Source organism: Phoxinus phoxinus, assembly GCF_949152265.1.
Source record: "Phoxinus phoxinus genome assembly, chromosome: 8".
NCBI classification, from domain to species: Eukaryota; Metazoa; Chordata; class Actinopteri; order Cypriniformes; family Leuciscidae; genus Phoxinus; species Phoxinus phoxinus.
The window spans coordinates 8,299,290-8,315,638 of NC_136883.1; the positions used below are offsets into that span (position 1 = coordinate 8,299,290).

At 38.0% G+C, this 16,349-nt stretch overlaps 2 protein-coding genes across 13 annotated transcripts in view; both read left to right on the forward strand.

Moving 5' to 3' along the window:
- The first annotated feature begins 2,823 nt into the window (after positions 1-2,823).
- On the forward strand, positions 2,824-13,187 carry ccnp (cyclin P). 7 transcript variants are annotated; one of them, XM_079621126.1, is made up of 10 exons: positions 2,824-2,947; positions 4,170-4,272; positions 4,890-5,018; positions 5,638-5,704; positions 7,249-7,418; positions 7,475-7,591; positions 8,591-8,746; positions 8,818-8,976; positions 9,102-9,280; positions 10,736-11,560. In XM_079621126.1, exons 2-10 carry the CDS (start codon positions 4,222-4,224, stop codon positions 10,911-10,913), a joined length of 1,206 nt encoding a protein of 401 aa, XP_079477252.1. In that variant the 5' UTR covers positions 2,824-2,947; positions 4,170-4,221; the 3' UTR covers positions 10,914-11,560. The 7 variants fall into 7 exon arrangements, with proteins under 7 accessions (XP_079477252.1, XP_079477254.1, XP_079477253.1 ...); XM_079621128.1 differs by lacking the exon at positions 2,824-2,947 and adding an exon at positions 3,338-3,524 and having other exon boundaries at positions 7,493-7,591; positions 10,736-11,683; XM_079621127.1 differs by lacking the exon at positions 2,824-2,947 and adding an exon at positions 3,338-3,524.
- Positions 13,188-14,783: 1,596 nt separating this feature from the next.
- The window catches only part of LOC307003355 (CLOCK-interacting pacemaker), a 350,350-nt gene continuing 348,784 nt past the window's right edge, over positions 14,784-16,349 (forward strand). For 2 of the 6 annotated variants that reach the window (XR_013798689.1, XM_079621656.1), the window contains exons 1-2: positions 14,784-15,056; positions 16,113-16,200. Coding sequence is in view for 2 of the 6 variants with exons in the window: in XM_079621656.1 (XP_079477782.1) it covers positions 16,152-16,200 (49 nt within the window). In the remaining 4 variants the exon portion in view is untranslated. The remainder of the gene's footprint in view (positions 15,057-16,112; positions 16,201-16,349) is intronic. The other 4 variants (XR_013798691.1, XM_079621655.1, XR_013798690.1 and 1 more) reach the window with 2 other exon arrangements.

Below are 16,349 nucleotides of genomic sequence, written 5' to 3' on the forward strand. Positions count from 1 at the left end.
TTTTTCCATTTTGTGTGAGTGTGTGTGCTTCATTTGTGCATGTGTGGGTGTGTCACAGTATATATTTGCAACGGGAAATGAAAAACCTCCTTTAAGATATGACGATCCTTGTTTAAACATGATATATATTACCATCCCTCCTCCATAGACTTACTCATACAGGAAGGTCCACACTGGTTTCAACTGCAGGGCCGAACTGAAGTGCTTCTACGGGTTGCAAACGCATCATGCCCGATTGCCCGTCTAGGTTTTGAAACAGCCCTTGTTGCCTTGACTGAGAGAGACCGCTAGATGGTGCCATTTGCCTGTGTCATTAAATAATACATTGCTCCGTACATGAATAACAATTGTGCACTCTCGTTCACACCATTAATGCTCAAATACCGTTTTTAAAAGAAACTTCTGGGTGAGACATGAGGGGCAAAGATCTGAATGGGTCTGTTGTAGTGGATTCACCCATCTTTCTTGTGTGTATATACCTATCTGTTGGACAAATCAGCTTTGAAGTGAAATTATTTTGCGACTTTAACCATCGACTGTTCTGTTCTGAATGTGATGAACAATCACGAATGTCATCATTGATGCACAGTTTGCTTTTTTTAGTGCTGGGGATGCAAACGTTAGGGGAAACTTGAAATATGTCAGCAAACTTTTTTTTTTTTTTTTTTGCTACAGAGTGCTATGGGTTATGCTTTGCTATTAGGACATTCATGCAAGTAAATTCTTTTACCAAAAACTGTATGTCTGCCTCTTTTACTAACCCAAAACAGTGTGTGAAATTAACTTAGTGGACAGCAAAAGTATTCAAATATTTATCTTATTGAAGACGTTTATACTTCATTCATTAGTATATTAGCATTCATTGTAATTACTAGCACATGGAGATAAAAATACGCCTTAATACCTTCAAAATGACCATTAGTCCCACAGCGGTCAGACTGCATCATAATTCTACTTCAGCAGTGGTCTGAATAATAATTTGCACCGATTGGCACTGCAAAAAGCTTTCATGGGCAATAAATGAAAAATACAGGGACATAGTTTTTGCTTTTGATCGGACTGGATCTCTCCATTTATAAACCAGTGATATTTTGGTGGGTGTTCCTGTAGAGCAGGGGACGGGGGCTCACTAGAGGGCTGTAAGATGGCATAAATGTATTTAAAATAAGACTAGACAAGCGAAGTAAAACAAAAATACCAAAATGTAAACTTTATCATTCTTAATTTAATTTGTCACCATCAACAACTCATTTTTAAGAAGGGTTTCACGATCATGGCAAACTTGTCATTTTAAATATGGTTTAATAAATACCAAATTAATTAAAATAAATTATGGAAATTTCTATATTAAATATAAATTTGCTAATTGTATATAAATTTACTAACAATCATCATTACATCTCAAGGATAATAACCTATAGGCCTGGGTATTTGAATATTGTCCTGGACAATGAAGAGCCTTGGAGTCACAGTTGATTTTAAAGATTTCTTTGGTCATGCCCATCACGGTGCTGCTTTCCCACACAACAAATACTAACCTCTAACCACACTAATAGTTCTCTCAAAATTGAGTTCTCTCTCATTTACTAAGTCATGTTGTTCCAAACCGGTATGACTTTTTCTTTAGTGGAACATAAAATTTGTTTCAGTGATATCGGAGGTTTCCCCCATATTGTCTACGGTCACCAAAACCTTGTGGCTAACATTCTTCAAAATATCATATTTTATGTTCTGCAAAAGAAAGCAAGTCATACAGGTTTCAAATGACATGCACAATAATCACATCTTGATAGGGTTACATACTATTTGCAGTGGTCTGATCCATTGATCTGCACAAATGGATCCATTAAGTCTTCACTAGAAAACATGAAGAATCAAAATAAGTGAATTATTTCATGAGTTATCAAATAACATCTAAAATGGGTGTTTATATGCTGTAATATGCATAGTCATCAAAAATGTTTCCAGTATTTTTAACGAAAGGCTACATCCGAAACATCTAATTGAACAACAACAAAAAATGCTTAAAGATGTTTTAAAACATCAATAGGTGTACAATTTCTCCAAAAGCTAATTGAAATCAGTTAAGAAGATGAGAGTGGAAGTGTGGGTCGCACGGGTGTCCTGCCCTTTAAATAAAGGCACACAATGCCTGGTTTCTGACAAATTTGTTCTTAAGAGAAATCAAGGACATCCTGCAAAGATCACGCAACGAACCCAACAGGCAATCCTGAAAGATGTGAGAAATAACCCAAAGACAAAAGGAAATCAACGAAAGGATGGTTGAAAAAGAAGAAAACGTGTTGTCCCCCGAGATGCAGTGGCATAACCTAAAGAGGACTGTGCTGTCAAGACAACCCAGAAATACTGCTAAACTGATTTGTGAGGAGGGATTCAATAGTCTGCGGCAGGAAACGTTTGGCGGAGGTTGTGCTGCTAAAGGAGGATTTACAAGCTGCTAAATTCAAGAATTCACTTACTCAGGGAATTATTACTCCCCAGGGCTGGCTGCAAGACACCATTTTCAACTAAAAACTGAACACTTTTTATGAGTTTTGGCTGTTCATTTACACGACAACAGCGTTTTACGGGCCTGAAAATTCAAACTTTTGAAAATGGGCCTGTACCATGATAGTATAGTTGAACAAACTCAGGGTTACAGGATTAGTTTTGAGTTGACAAAATCAAACCAATCCAACCAGGCTTTGTTGGTACCATGATGCTGATCATCAACTTTCTCTGTCAACTCAGGCTTTGATCCTGAGTTTAGGTGTGACATCAGTAGTGAACAGCCAATCACATGCTTAGAGTGAAACTGCGATTAACTTCTCTCTTCTGCAGAATATTACAAGATTGAAACATTAAGAATTTAAACAAATTTACACGGTAAGATTAATAGCTGTCTATGAAAGAGGACAACTAAAAGAAAAAGTCTATATCAGTGCAAGTAAGTCATTTTATAGCTTTATTGATTCTAAAGCGTATTTAAATTACCTTAATATATGTATTCATTTAAATGGCGTAATAATAATTGATAAACTAAAAGTGTACATGTTGATCGATAAAGGGTACAATATCTAAATTATACAAAATTATTATTCTAAATAAGCATTAGTAAAAGCCAGATGATTTTGTCAGTAAAAATCATTTGCGATGAAGTGACCTTTAATTTGGAGTAGAAACAGCTGGACTGACTTTATCCTTTGCTCGCAACTGACTGGTCCAAGTTCGGTTTGCAACCTCTTACCTGTAACATAACCTGCCCCGGACCAGGTCATGGTATAGGCCCCAGGTTTCAAAGAGCACGTTTTTGAAAACGATACTGTTATCTGTGTAAACGATAAAAAGTGAATTTGTGCATGTGTTTATGTGTTCGGTCTATAGGCGCGTAGTGTTTCTTTACAAAGTGACATCGCCAACTACTGGCCTGGCATGAATAATACAGCGCTTTTAATCGTTTTCACGGATCTGTGTGAACAGGGATTGTTTTTGACAACGTGAAAAATACAAAGGAAAAAAATACGGTATTTAGTAGGCTACATCGTTATCGTGAAAACGTAGGCTATCCTCAATGTATTTGATAAAAATGTGAAATAGCTGGCTACAATTGTTTGTGTTATTAGTTTAGGCAGATTATGTATGTCTACAAATGCAAGTTAAAATCCAGTTTTATGAGCAATCGTTGCCCTTTTCAAAGGGATTAGGCTATAAACTTGTCACTGACACGGCAATTAATTTTAAATAAACCAGTGGTGACCACTAGAACATTCTTAACACAAACGTACCAGACACATTCTGTGAATATGGCACACTTTTAAATATTAACAGGATTAAATCTATGTTCATGTAACTATTATATATTTTAGATCAACTAACAGTTTAATTTGATTATAATAAATCAGGGGAGAAAGCTAGCTTTAAACTATTTTTTCCCCCATTTATTTATTCTATTTTTTATGTAAACAATCCAATTATATTATTTTAATTATGTAATTAATCTTGGAGAAATGTTATGTTGACTGTGTTTATTTGGGAAAAAGAGTCATAGCAACTCTTACTATATATTTGGACAGGACTTCAAACATGCATGAGCTAGTGACACAAGGCGGGGCTTAATTAGTACGCTTTATTAGTGGCACTGGTGCTAATTAGATGATGCTTTGTGTCAGTGAACAGCTCCAGATTCAGTGTGTGAAGGTAGCTGCAGTGTCCAGGCGAATCATGTCTCGAACTGGGTTTTGTGATTCCAGGCAATTGTTGGACCTCCATATGGTGAGAATCCTTGTAAAATTTCTCTTTTAATTCCTAGACTTCATGTGTATAGTGAATAATGGCCAAAATGTGACCAGTAAAACCATTTTACATGATCAGCAGGAAACTTTGTACAAGTTCACCAGTATCAACTACATTCTTATTGATATCTGAAGGCATACTTGGGTTAACAAAAATATATTTCCATGTGAAATTTGCATAAAATGAGGTCTGTGGTAAACATTCCTTGAAGAAACAATTTGTTGTACATTTACACCTCAAATGTGAACATTGAAACTGTTGTCCTTTGAAAAATGCAAGTAGCTCAGTTGACCAAGAGTTTCTGAAAAATGCAAGTAGCTCAGTTGACCAAGGGTTTCAGAATTCACATTTAAGTATATAGCCATTTCTTGTCAAACAAAAGCTCTTTGTGTGGGATTATCCACAGACATTAATTTGCTTATAATTGAAAACTTGCAGAAGGAATCCATGCTGATTATCTTCCAGAGTTTAGGACTAAAAACCGAATGTCTTTGGATTCATACAGATATTGTACATTTGGATTGAAAGACTGCTCCTCTAAGGTGGTAATGCTTTGACCTATTGTGAATAAGTGAAATCGTTTTGTACTTTGCAAGACCGAGGACAGACAAGCGCCTCTGCGGGTGTGGGCAAACTCCTGTATTCTGAGGGAGCGCAGGGTGTTTGCTGAAGGAGATGAGGTTGGGTCAGTGCATCACTGCAAACCTGCCCAGGAGAGTCGATGGGTAACTACACCTTTTTATGTGAGAGGTCTTCAACCCTGCTTCTGGAGACCCACTGTCCTGTAGAGTTTAGTTCCATCCCTAAGCGAACACACCTGGAGCAGCTTATCGAGTCAATCACTGAGTGCAACATGTTCCTGGATCAACATCTTTGGATCCTAGAACAGCATTTCAATCAACCAATCAGGACAAGTTCAGAGTTTGTCAAGTTTAGGCTTACAACCAGGGTTAGGCGCTTCTACATCAGCAGTGTTCACCATTTACCAATGATTTTAGGGATAAGTTATATGGGTAGTTTAGCGGTAGGGATATGGCTGGGATAACATATTTTTAGCCAGGAATGTTGTTCCAGGATCAACAACTCTGCAAAATCAGAACATGCAATCAAGCTCTTCTGGGTGGCTTGAAGATGCAAGCATGTGTGCTGAAGCAGGATGGAAATAACCTTTGCAGGACAGTGGATCTCCAAGAGCAGGGTTGAAGACTTCTCCCGTATGTCTTTGTGCCAGATTAATGCAAAAATTTGTAACCTTCTCTGTGTGTAATGGATAGAAAATCACCCTGGTAGTAGACATGTGGTTCTTCAAATTTTGTTCTCATTCCTATTCTGCAATTTCTCAAGGTTCGAAGGCTTTCCATCTCTGCAGAGGATGGGATCATAATGGACTATGCTCCTCAAGACGAATCAGGTGACATGAAATGGTTGAATTGTTGATGCTGCTTTAGTCTAAAGCCATGTCACACTAGACTTTGAGCATACGAAATCTCTTAAGACACTGCAATGGTCATGATATGCAGCATCTTTTTAAAAACATAAATTCAACACCTAACAAATAATAATAAATCCAAATTTAAGATCCTACAATCTAGTCTACTTTCCTGCAATGCTGTGGTTTTTTATTTATTTGTTCTTTTTCTTCAGCTATGAGGTCATGCCGTGACTTATTGATCTTCTGTTGGTTGGTCACACGGTTTCACATATGAATTCGCTGAGTTAACCAAACCTGAACTTTGGAACGCAGCGAAATGTGGAACATCTTCGCATGAGCTTGCGTTTCCGCTCTCATGCATTCGTATGCGTATGAATGGAAGTCAATGGAATGACTGTGACTGCCCCTTAACCCAAGTTACTGCTGCAGGACATAATGCAACAAAAGAGTAAATGTCCATGCGCTGATATTAATGCTCAATTTAATCCAACAACTACAATGTTTTGACCTCCGGTCGTCAGACCAGAGGCCCAATTTAACTTTTCATGCAAATGCAGTGACTTTGTTAACTTGACAATTTCTGTGCGTTAAACTAGATTTTTCCGTTTTCTGATAAATGTATTCGTGTAAAACTTGCTACCACAATGTTGCTATGCAGTTGCTAGGTTCTGGGTGGTTGCTATAATTCTGTCCCTCCAATTTAGGTCTGAGATATTTTACCCCTGATTTTGCAGACAAGGCTTAAACTAGTCCCAGACTAAAATGCATGTTTGAGCTGCAACTTGCACTGACATCTCTTGAGTTATGTCAGTGCCATTGTTTTGTCTCAAGATGCACACTAGTAATGTTTTTTTCTAAGGCACATTTATAAAATCTACTTGAATGTTATAATTGAACTAAAGTCTAATTCTGGCTTAATCTAAGCACTGTCTGTGAAACCAGGCCTTATTGTATGCCAAGCCGCTCCATTCACAAATGGTCTGGGATTGTCCTAAAGTTTTACCCTTATGCCAATTATTGGTGTCAATCTTTTTTTTTCATAGTTGTCTTTCAATTGACCCTTCGCAGGGAGCTTGATTGACGGGTGATCTGACCAATCAAAAAGGGGGGAAATCCCCTACATTTTTTGAAGTAGTTATACCCCTGTGAGCAAAGGTCAATGTGCTAACATTTTAGTGAAAAAGAAAATCCTCTCTGGGTTAAAATGACCTGAACACAACATAATGGTTAACCCTTAAACGACAATGTAACATGTAATGCGTGCAACGTGCGAAGAATACAGAAAATTCCTTCATATTAACAGTATTTTGTCCTATGTTTACTGACTTTTCTTAGTGCAGTGGGTTTTTTTGGGGGGCGCATCCCTAACTAGTATGCTCATGGATGACCGTAATGCAGGTGCTTTCGTTTGAATGGACTACTAATTTCACTGTGGGTTATCATGGTATTATGTGCTACATTGTTCTGAAATGCAGGTTTAGTCTTTCAGTTGAACACTTATCAATCCTGTGTGACCATGCTAGATGTCTATGAAGAGGAGGCTTTGCTGCAGTATCTGAACAGGTTGCCAGGTCCACCTAGTCTGCGGGACCTGGTGCCCGGACTTCTGCGCAGAGAGGTGGAGGTGGCCATCAGCAAGCTGGGACTCCTCTATGACCAGACCTACGCATGGGACATCTTTTTAGACATGATGGTGAGGGTACGATGCAAAGTACTGTTGATTTCCCTTCACTGTGGTCATGTTTTTAGGTTTCCCCCTGGTTACAGAGAAGTCAGCTACTATGCACTCTCCCAAACGCTGACCTGCCCAAGCCTTTCACTGACACCACCAGAGCTATTTTGGTTGACTGGCTGACTCAAGTCCATGTAAGTGCAATAGATGCAAATTTGTAAGTATGAACTGTTTGTTCTTTTTTCTGTTCATGAATGAGAGGGAAAATAAGCTATGTAATCCTAACAGTGTGTCAAATTTAGACTAATTATATATTTATATACAATTTAAAATTACTTTTGAAAATGTCTCGTATGCTCACCAAGGCTGCATTTTAATCAAATACAGTAAAACACAGTAATATAATGTAAAATTACTGTTTTATCCATATTCATATTAATTCCTATGATGGCAAAGCTGGATTTTCATCAGCTGTTACTTCAATGTCATATAATCTTTCAGAAATCATTGTAATATGCTGATTTGGTGCTCCATTAATAAGTTATCACTGTCGATAAAACAGTTTTTGCTGCTTTATTTTAAAAGTCAAATCAACTTAAAATAAGTTTAATCTTGAAAATTGATTCTCTTATTTTGGTGAGAGAAAGCAATGTAAAAACATGTTGTCATAACTTATTGATTTTTTTTTTGTATTTTTTCTTACTCAAATAAAGTAAGTTTACTAAATAAAGTCACTTTTGGTCAATTTAATTTCCTTGCTCAAAAATTCCTGATTTAAAAAAAACCCATTTCAATATTAGTGTACCATGGTTTCAACAAAAAGATTAAGCAGCAAAAACTATTCAATACAGGATTATTAAGATAATAAATGTTTCTTGAGCACTAAATAATAATATTAGAATGATTTCTGAAGGGCCATGTGACACCTGAAGACTGGAGTAATGATGCTGAAAATTCAGCTTTTCCATCACAGGTAAAAATGATATTTTTAGAAATTTCTTGAAATAGAAAAGTTCTTTTAGACTAGCATAATTTTTTTTTAAACTGTATTTTATCAAATAATTGCAGGCTTGGATTAGAATAAGCAACTGCCTTAAAAAACATTAATAAACATTTTGTTTATTCCCAACTTTTGACCTGAAATGAACAGTCATTTTTTTATTATTAAAAGTGTACACTTGATTTGACCTCAGGAAGTGTTTCAGTTCTCCGAGGAAACGCTGTATCTGGCAGTACACCTGCTGAACCGAGCGCTAAGGCTCATCAAAGTGTCCATCTCCGGCCTGCAGTTGCTGGGTGTGGTTTGTCTCTTTCTGGCTGCCAAAAAAGAGGAATGTCTATTACCGGAGGTACTTCACATCTCCATTAAACTTATTTTTAACACTGAACTCGACACTATTAAGGGGTCAATGTTTGTCAGGTTTCGGAGCTCTGCTATCTGATGGAGAATACCTACAGTAAGAAACAACTGCTACGGATGGAGAGGAGAGTTTTAATCGGGCTCAAGTTTGATCTCTATTACTGTCTCCCACTTCACTTTCTTCTCATCACTGCTTCCATTGCGCGCTGCAGCGACAAGGTCAGTGTACTCTTAAACTGGAGCTAATACTAAATGTCATTGTTAAAGGTGAAGTAGGACCAAACAGAATTGCAAAAACTCTTACTTGAACATCAACAAAATGTGTTCCTAATTGTTTTGTTCAGTGGGTCTGGATGGCCCGGTACCTGTTGGAGCTGTCGCTCCTGGAGAGGCAGTGTGTGGTGTTTCTGCCCTCTCAGCTGGCCGGTGCTGCCCTCCGACTGGCCCGAAGGATCCTCCAGGAAGCTCCCACTCCAGATGGAGAGACGGCCTGGTGCATTGCCTCCAGTATCCATATAGGAAGGTCAGGAAAATAGCCCTTTAGTACTGCTCACAGTTGTGGTGTTCAGATTGATTTCTGGGGAATTAAACTTTAACCTTTAACACTGTTTTCAAAAGAAACTTAAGAGACTCCAGTGATTAACACTACCAGTCAAAAGTTTGTACTAGTAATACTAGTAGTAGTAATCTTAACTGTATTAAAAATTGTGTATAATATTAATTTGCTTTTATTGCATGTGACCGTTTTATTTTTGTGATTCAGCTTTTGCAGTGAAGATGGCCACAGATCCAGTTTTCAGTGTCACATAATCCTTCAGAAATCATTCTATGCTGATTTGATATTATTATTATTATCATCATCATCATTAGTGTTATAATTAATGCTCAGTTTATTTGGTTCTCCTTTCTCCTTCTGATGTTTAAAACTTAATTCAAGTTGCTGCATAATTTTGTGAAAACTGCATTTTTTCCCCTGCATTCTTTAAAAAGAAAGTTCAATGAAGTGCATGGATATTTGAATGGTAGTGCATTAGTTTCCACAAATGTTAAAAAGCAAAAACTGTTTCAACATTGATAAATGTTTCTTGAGCACCAAAACAGCATATTATAATTATTTCTGAACAATCATGTGACACTGAAGACTGGAGTAATGATGCTGGAAATACAGCTTTATTATCACTGGAATAAATTACATATTAAAGTCTTTAAATGGTAGAAAAGTTAGGTTCTTTTTAAATTGTAGTAATATCACAAACAATACTTTATCAAATGTGGCCTTGGATTAGCCTGGTTCTGCTCTCCTACGTACTTCCGCTCAATTTTAATTTTCCTTTAGTACGTCGCCTGGGTTTGCGGTGCATTGTTTTGTTTTTTTTCTCCGGTCAATTTTTTTTTTTTACCGTTTCAATCAGCGAACAGAGGGAGTGACTGAGAACGATGACGTTGAGGTCGTGCGCTAGTTTGATTTGAAGTTTCGTCACAACCCAACGTTAGCGATTGGTTATGGCAGATCCAGAGTGGCTCTGGGAGATCCAATAGTTTTAAACTTCAACAGAGTATCTGCCTTTTTAAGGAAGTTAACGCTTGTCAATGGAGAGAGGCCAGACTCTTTGTACAATACGAGAGTCTGGTAGGACCAGGCTAGCCTTGGATAGCATAAGACTTTTAAAAACATTTTAAATGATTTCAAACTTCTGACTGGTAGTGCATGTATTAGAATAATGGAATAATTTCAAGAGAACCTTTTCCCTTCTAAATCCTATTTGTGTCAGTTATTAAATTGTCATGTGGTATCAACCTGTTTCTGAACCATATGGTTCTGATAGAACCTTAGTTCTATTTGATGCTTAAATACAAATTCCGCAATTTAAAAAGCAGAAAGATGTTCAAATTTGACTTAATAAATCTAGCTAAGTTTGATTTTTTTTTTTTTTTTTTTTTTTTGGTCCCCTCTCCTTCCCCACTATTTCTGAGGCAGTGAAGCAGCTCTCCTCAGTATAATGCAGATCATGGCCATGGCAGCAGCGAGAGCACACACTCGTGAGACCCGTGCCACTTTCATCAAGTTCTCCACTATACAAACCCTCCATGTCAGCATGCACCCTGCCCTGAAGGCCGCCCCTGGCTTCCTGGGCCTGTCGTGCCCTCGGATATGACTCTCCATCAACACCAGTGAGGTGGCCGGAAATGTTCAGGACAGCTGCATAGCACTGCTACTCTGGGCAGGGAAGTAAATGCGCATTGTGGCCAGTCGTGAGGATTGTGTTGCACTGGACATCAGAGAACTTCAAAATACCATGTAGGAGAGCTGGTTACTCTTTTTGGAATTAATTGTTTTTTTGCAACTTTTTATAGTAATCTTGTCACCTTGATGTTAAAGGATAAAAAAAAAAAGGAAATGTGTATTTATGTCTATGTAGCTTTTAAGTGTTTCTGAATGCTATGGTGTGAACTTTATAAACTGGAAAAGATGTTGGATGTCTTATTAAATTAAAGCACTTTGAAACTGTTACTGTTTTTAACAATTTGTGCTTTCCATGTCTGTTAAGATTGTAAAAAAAATAAAAATGAAATATTGTTTTTGAAAACTGCATTGGGAATCCATACATGCTTCGTGTGTCAGCACTGTATGAAATACGTTTTTTCTTCTTCTCTTAAATCGTGTGTAGGAGGTTCAGTGCACTCCTTCTCACATGACATTCTCAGCAGGGGCATCATGTGCAGAGTTGCCAGATCTGCCTGCGTGTTAAAGGCTGGTTCTTTTAGATTCTTGTAGTAGGTTTATTACATTGTTAATGCTGCTAGTTTAGTTGTTAAAATGTTAAGCTTACAAACATTAAGAAAAATTACATCACTATTGAATTGAAAGGGACTAAATGCATATTAATAATAGGCATAAAAATTGCCGTGCTATTTCATGTTTTAGCATATTTAGTATATTTTGCTGACACACCTATGTTCCCAGTGTGGGGTGTGGTGAGTATAGGCTGTGTGCTTGACCGCTTCAATCTGCTGAGAGTAAATCATTTATACAATATCACATATTTAATAACTACGTGGTTAATCTGCTTTGTAAGCGAAATGTCAAACCCTCAAACTGTGGGAATTGTTTCAAATTAGCTTAATTACGCCGGTAAAAAAAAAAGATTTGGCAACTCTGCTGTTTTCTATTCATGACGTCACCTGCACCGAGCGCAAATTTGTCAACGAGCGCCTGTGCACAGAACATGTGCGCGCAGCTCCTCTACTCTCGTTCTCACATGTCCGCGCACACCCGCGCAGCTGATTGGCTGACCCGAGCGCGCGGCGTCATTGAGCCCTGCAAAAAACCACGTGGCGCTGTAGTAGAACAGCTGAGCGCTCGAGATCTGGCACATTTGAGAGGCGCGTGTGTGTGAGGCACAAGGAGATTTCACGGAGCGAAACATTTCCCCCGCGCGCCTTGGTTTCCCAGGAATTTTGCTCTATGGTTTAGTCTGACGCGCAAATTTCATTGACTACTAGTAGCCTATGTTTCACACGTTGCAGTCTCATTGAGTTCGGACGTTTTATAGGCCCCATTGGTACATTTGTAATGGCCAGAATGTTAACCTATCACACTCGAATTATGTTCCAGTAGCACAAAATGTCAATGATAGGGGGAACAAATCTCAATATAATATATTAACAAGATAATCATAACCTTTAGATATGGATTTGTTATTTCTACATTAATTGTGAATGAATTGGAAATTATTATACAATTATTTATTTTGAATTACATTGTTCTAATCAGAAGCTAAACCATAACCTGAAACAATAATTAAACACTGCATGGCAAAAAAGAGACACATGAAAACTTTAAATATAATCATGTAAACAATCTTTACTTTTGTCCATCTTCAGAATACAAATGAAGATATAAGTGAACATGCTTGAGCTTCCGTTTACTACAACTGATGTGTGAGTTGATTAATGTTTATAAGTCAATAAAAGCCTAAATTCATTATTTTCATATTATAAAGCTTATATTGAGACCACATATGTCTACAAAAAAAAATAAAAAAAATATATTGTGTAGGCCTAGGCCTAACCAGTTAGCTTCACTAAAATGGGCAAAGTATGCATGTTTTTGCCATTGACTTAGCAGCATTTAATCGCACAATTCGTGCGTTCCAACACATTACATGAAAGCATAAGAGAAAAGTGTCAAATATAAAGCTGTAATATTCACACTTTCACCTGCAAGGATACGTGAAAATGCTTTCCGTAGGCTATTTGACTCAATACAGTCAGTGGTCAGGATTACAAAACATCGAACACATGGACAGCCAAATCTACATGCGTCGCTCGGTTCTTCGCCACTCCTCCGTCTGGTTATGTTTCGTGTCCGTTCAGTTGCGTCCTGTCATACCGTCTCGTTCCTCCTCTCCACGTGCCTGCTCACAGGATTGGCCATGCCACATATTCCCCTGCGTCACTCGTGCTCGGGGCGAGATATAGAGCATCACAGTCCCGCCCACAGCCGGTGCCGGAAGTAAAAATTCAATGCAATTTCTCCATAGACATTTGGGGTATAAGCCATAAAAACGTAACCATACATGGTAGACTTAAAACCAGCAACGGCTGTACTAAGCGATTGTATATGCTCATATAAACGCCAAAAGTTCATGGGGCACTAACCTTGATTTGAGATAAATGCCTTTTATTCGCGATGTCTTGGATAAGTACTTCATTACCCACAATCCTAAACAATCCCACAATCCCACAGTGATGCATCTGATTGGTGGATGTCGTGTAAACCCCGCGAAGGTCCGGAGAGCGTTGCCATGGAAGCAGGATTCTAACAGTAGACTGAACGGACTGTTTTCTTTAGCGGAAGCCATATAAATAGTTTTTAAATCAATACATTCCTTTTTAAATCAATATTTTGTGTCAAATTATTTATTTATTTGGTAGGTAGCCATGTAATAAGCGGGATAATGTATAGCGAGTTGGTTGTTATAGCGAATCCAACTCCCTTCAGGCTCCGCTTCGGGCTCATAATCAGCCTTTCGCGAGTTGTATTCGCTATAACAACCGCCTCGCTTTACATTATCCTTATCGTTCACTTTAGATAGGCTACTGTAGCCTTCATATGGTATGAGTCATATCAAGCATTTTATGATGCCACTGTCAAAACAATATTAAGTCTAGGCATAACGTTACCTCTTCATGCATTTACTGAACATTTGTGTAATAATTCATGGCAAGTTAATAAACTGATTATGACGGTCCAAGAGCAGACCATGCACCGGTCAGACCGGTGGCGCTGTGCACTTTCTGGTTTGCTGACCATCACTTTTTAATTTTCACTTGTTGTGGATATTAAGAAAATACATTATATGTTATTACAATTAAGGATGAACTATACCATCATGAAAATGAGCATAGACCTCAACCTGTCCTGTCAGCAGAGTGTCCTGTGTCATAAAGGGCTCTGAAATAAACACACAAACTAACGTTACACACTGACTGAACTGAACACACGTGTGTTGATGACTGAGCTGCACCATGTTGCTACCGTTATCGTTAACCGCTTTCACACACGCACACAATATATTATTATTTTTATTTACACGATTATTACTGAAAGAACTGCTATTAACTACACATTTACTATATAAAATTCACTCAAAAGGCTCTTTCGCGGTTGGCTTCAGTCGACTTCAGTGAGGCGCGGTGGTTTATGGGATGAGTAGTTCCTTCGCTCGGAAATGAAAATATGTACACAGTCTTGTACCTTTGCCTTTTTTTGGATTTTCTCTTCGTTTTTTCACTCGAAATGATATGTTGTATGCTTATGAGTTCAGCCATAGCTGGTTATCCTCATACATGCTCTAAAACTCTTTAGATACGGATTTTTCCAAAAGTCAATGGGAGAAATGAATGGGAAATTTACTTCCGGCACCAGAGCTCTCTCGGGCTGTGGGCGGGACTGTGATGCTCTATGGCGGAATCCATTTGCCACTATTGGCCCGGTGAAATGTCAATCACTTGAGTGGGCGGGCTCCGATTAGGCAGGGCGGGGCTTACTGCAGGTGGAGTTGTCATTCGGCAATTTTGACGTACGGGCTGGAGGAGGTTTAACAAACCCGAGCAGAAGACCGTCAGAAAAAGTACAGCAAAAGGTACTGTGGCTCGGTCACGCTGGGTGGTCATCATCCTTGTCAGCGAGATGACGGGAGGCACAGATTGTCCCTGGACAGGTAGTTAGGAGTGTGTGCACCCCTGGACGGAGAAGAGACGAACACTCGGGACCAGCATTGTACATTACTAAGGTAGGCATTATATACTGGTGTGTTCTTGTCAGTTTTCTGCAAACAAGTGATGTCTTTTTCGGTCTCTTTGGGTGTATATGTTATTACCTATTGGCACTGATAATGTAACTGACAGGGTTTCATAAGCTCCAGCTTTATTTGTACATAGATGTTGTCTAGGAAGGTGGTAAAGCACGTTGTTTTAACGCTGTAGTCTATGTGGTGTCAACAGGAGGAAGTGGAGACTGAGCTCGGCTGTTGTAATATTACATAACAGTCAGGGGAAGGGAGGGCTCAGATCTTCGTGTTTGTTTGTGTCTAAAATAAAGAACCTTTCTCCTGGCAGGATAATTCATGCCACAGACCAAAGCTAGAACTATGAAACTATTTTGTATTGCTTATGATAATTTACCGAGTTGTGCAAATTGACATCGCATCTTTTTTTCCTTTTTTTGTTGGAACATTTTAGCTATGATTTACATGAAATGTGTGTATAGACGCATATTTAAAAGTGTCAGGATAAGTTGACAGTTTTACATGAGAGATTGGGTAATGTAATAATTAGACCTATGTTTCTTCAATCACTTCCGAATCGACCATTTAGTGTAACTTTTTTTTTTTTACGGACAAAAGTCACTAAAGTAAAACAATGGCTAAAATTTTAGGATTTAGTGGCTTGTTGTTATAAAACCGAAATAATAGCATCATGAAAGCACTATTGTTCAATAAAATAGGCTAGTTATAAAATTCTCCGGCCAAGTAGCCTATTGTTTTCAGCATTAGTAGCCTATTAACTGTAGGCTGTAGATGATTGCCAAGCAACGTCGCAACTTTTGGCGCATGCCTAGTTTTTTTTTATCATAATGACATAACATCGCCATAACATCGATGGACATATTTCAAATTTCTTCTTTTATATGTAACAGATTTGAGCACTAATGCACAATTATGATTTTAAAGCATTAGAGCTAATTAATTTAGAATGCATTTTTTTTGCGTTATTTATAGGCTACATTTGATCATTCACATGCTGTAGTTTTTTTTCTGGCAAGGTTTATCACTGTTCTTCTTCAACAGTACGCAAAATGCATTATGGAATTGGCTGGTTGCTGGTAGATGCCAGAACTACACCATGACGGCAAAAATCATTTTTCTGCATTCAAACGTAACTATGTTCTGACAATATATTTATTTTCCCGGTCAACATGTACAAAAATATGATGAAATATTTGTGATGAATATGTTGTAGATGCAGAAGCTAGTGACTCTTTTTTTTTTGAGGTCTCTTTAAAGTGTGAAATGGATTTCCCCCAT

Excerpts from the sequence above, each read along its gene's own strand:
- ccnp (XM_079621123.1), top strand. The coding sequence starts at position 4,153 with ATGATGCTTTGTGTCAGTGAACAGCTCCAGATTCAGTGTGTGAAGGTA. Across the intron at positions 5,019-5,637 it reads CTGCCCAGGAGAGTCGATGG|GTTCGAAGGCTTTCCATCTC; the intron begins GTAACTACACCT and ends CAATTTCTCAAG. Across the intron at positions 5,705-7,248 it reads TGCTCCTCAAGACGAATCAG|ATGTCTATGAAGAGGAGGCT; the intron begins GTGACATGAAAT and ends TGACCATGCTAG.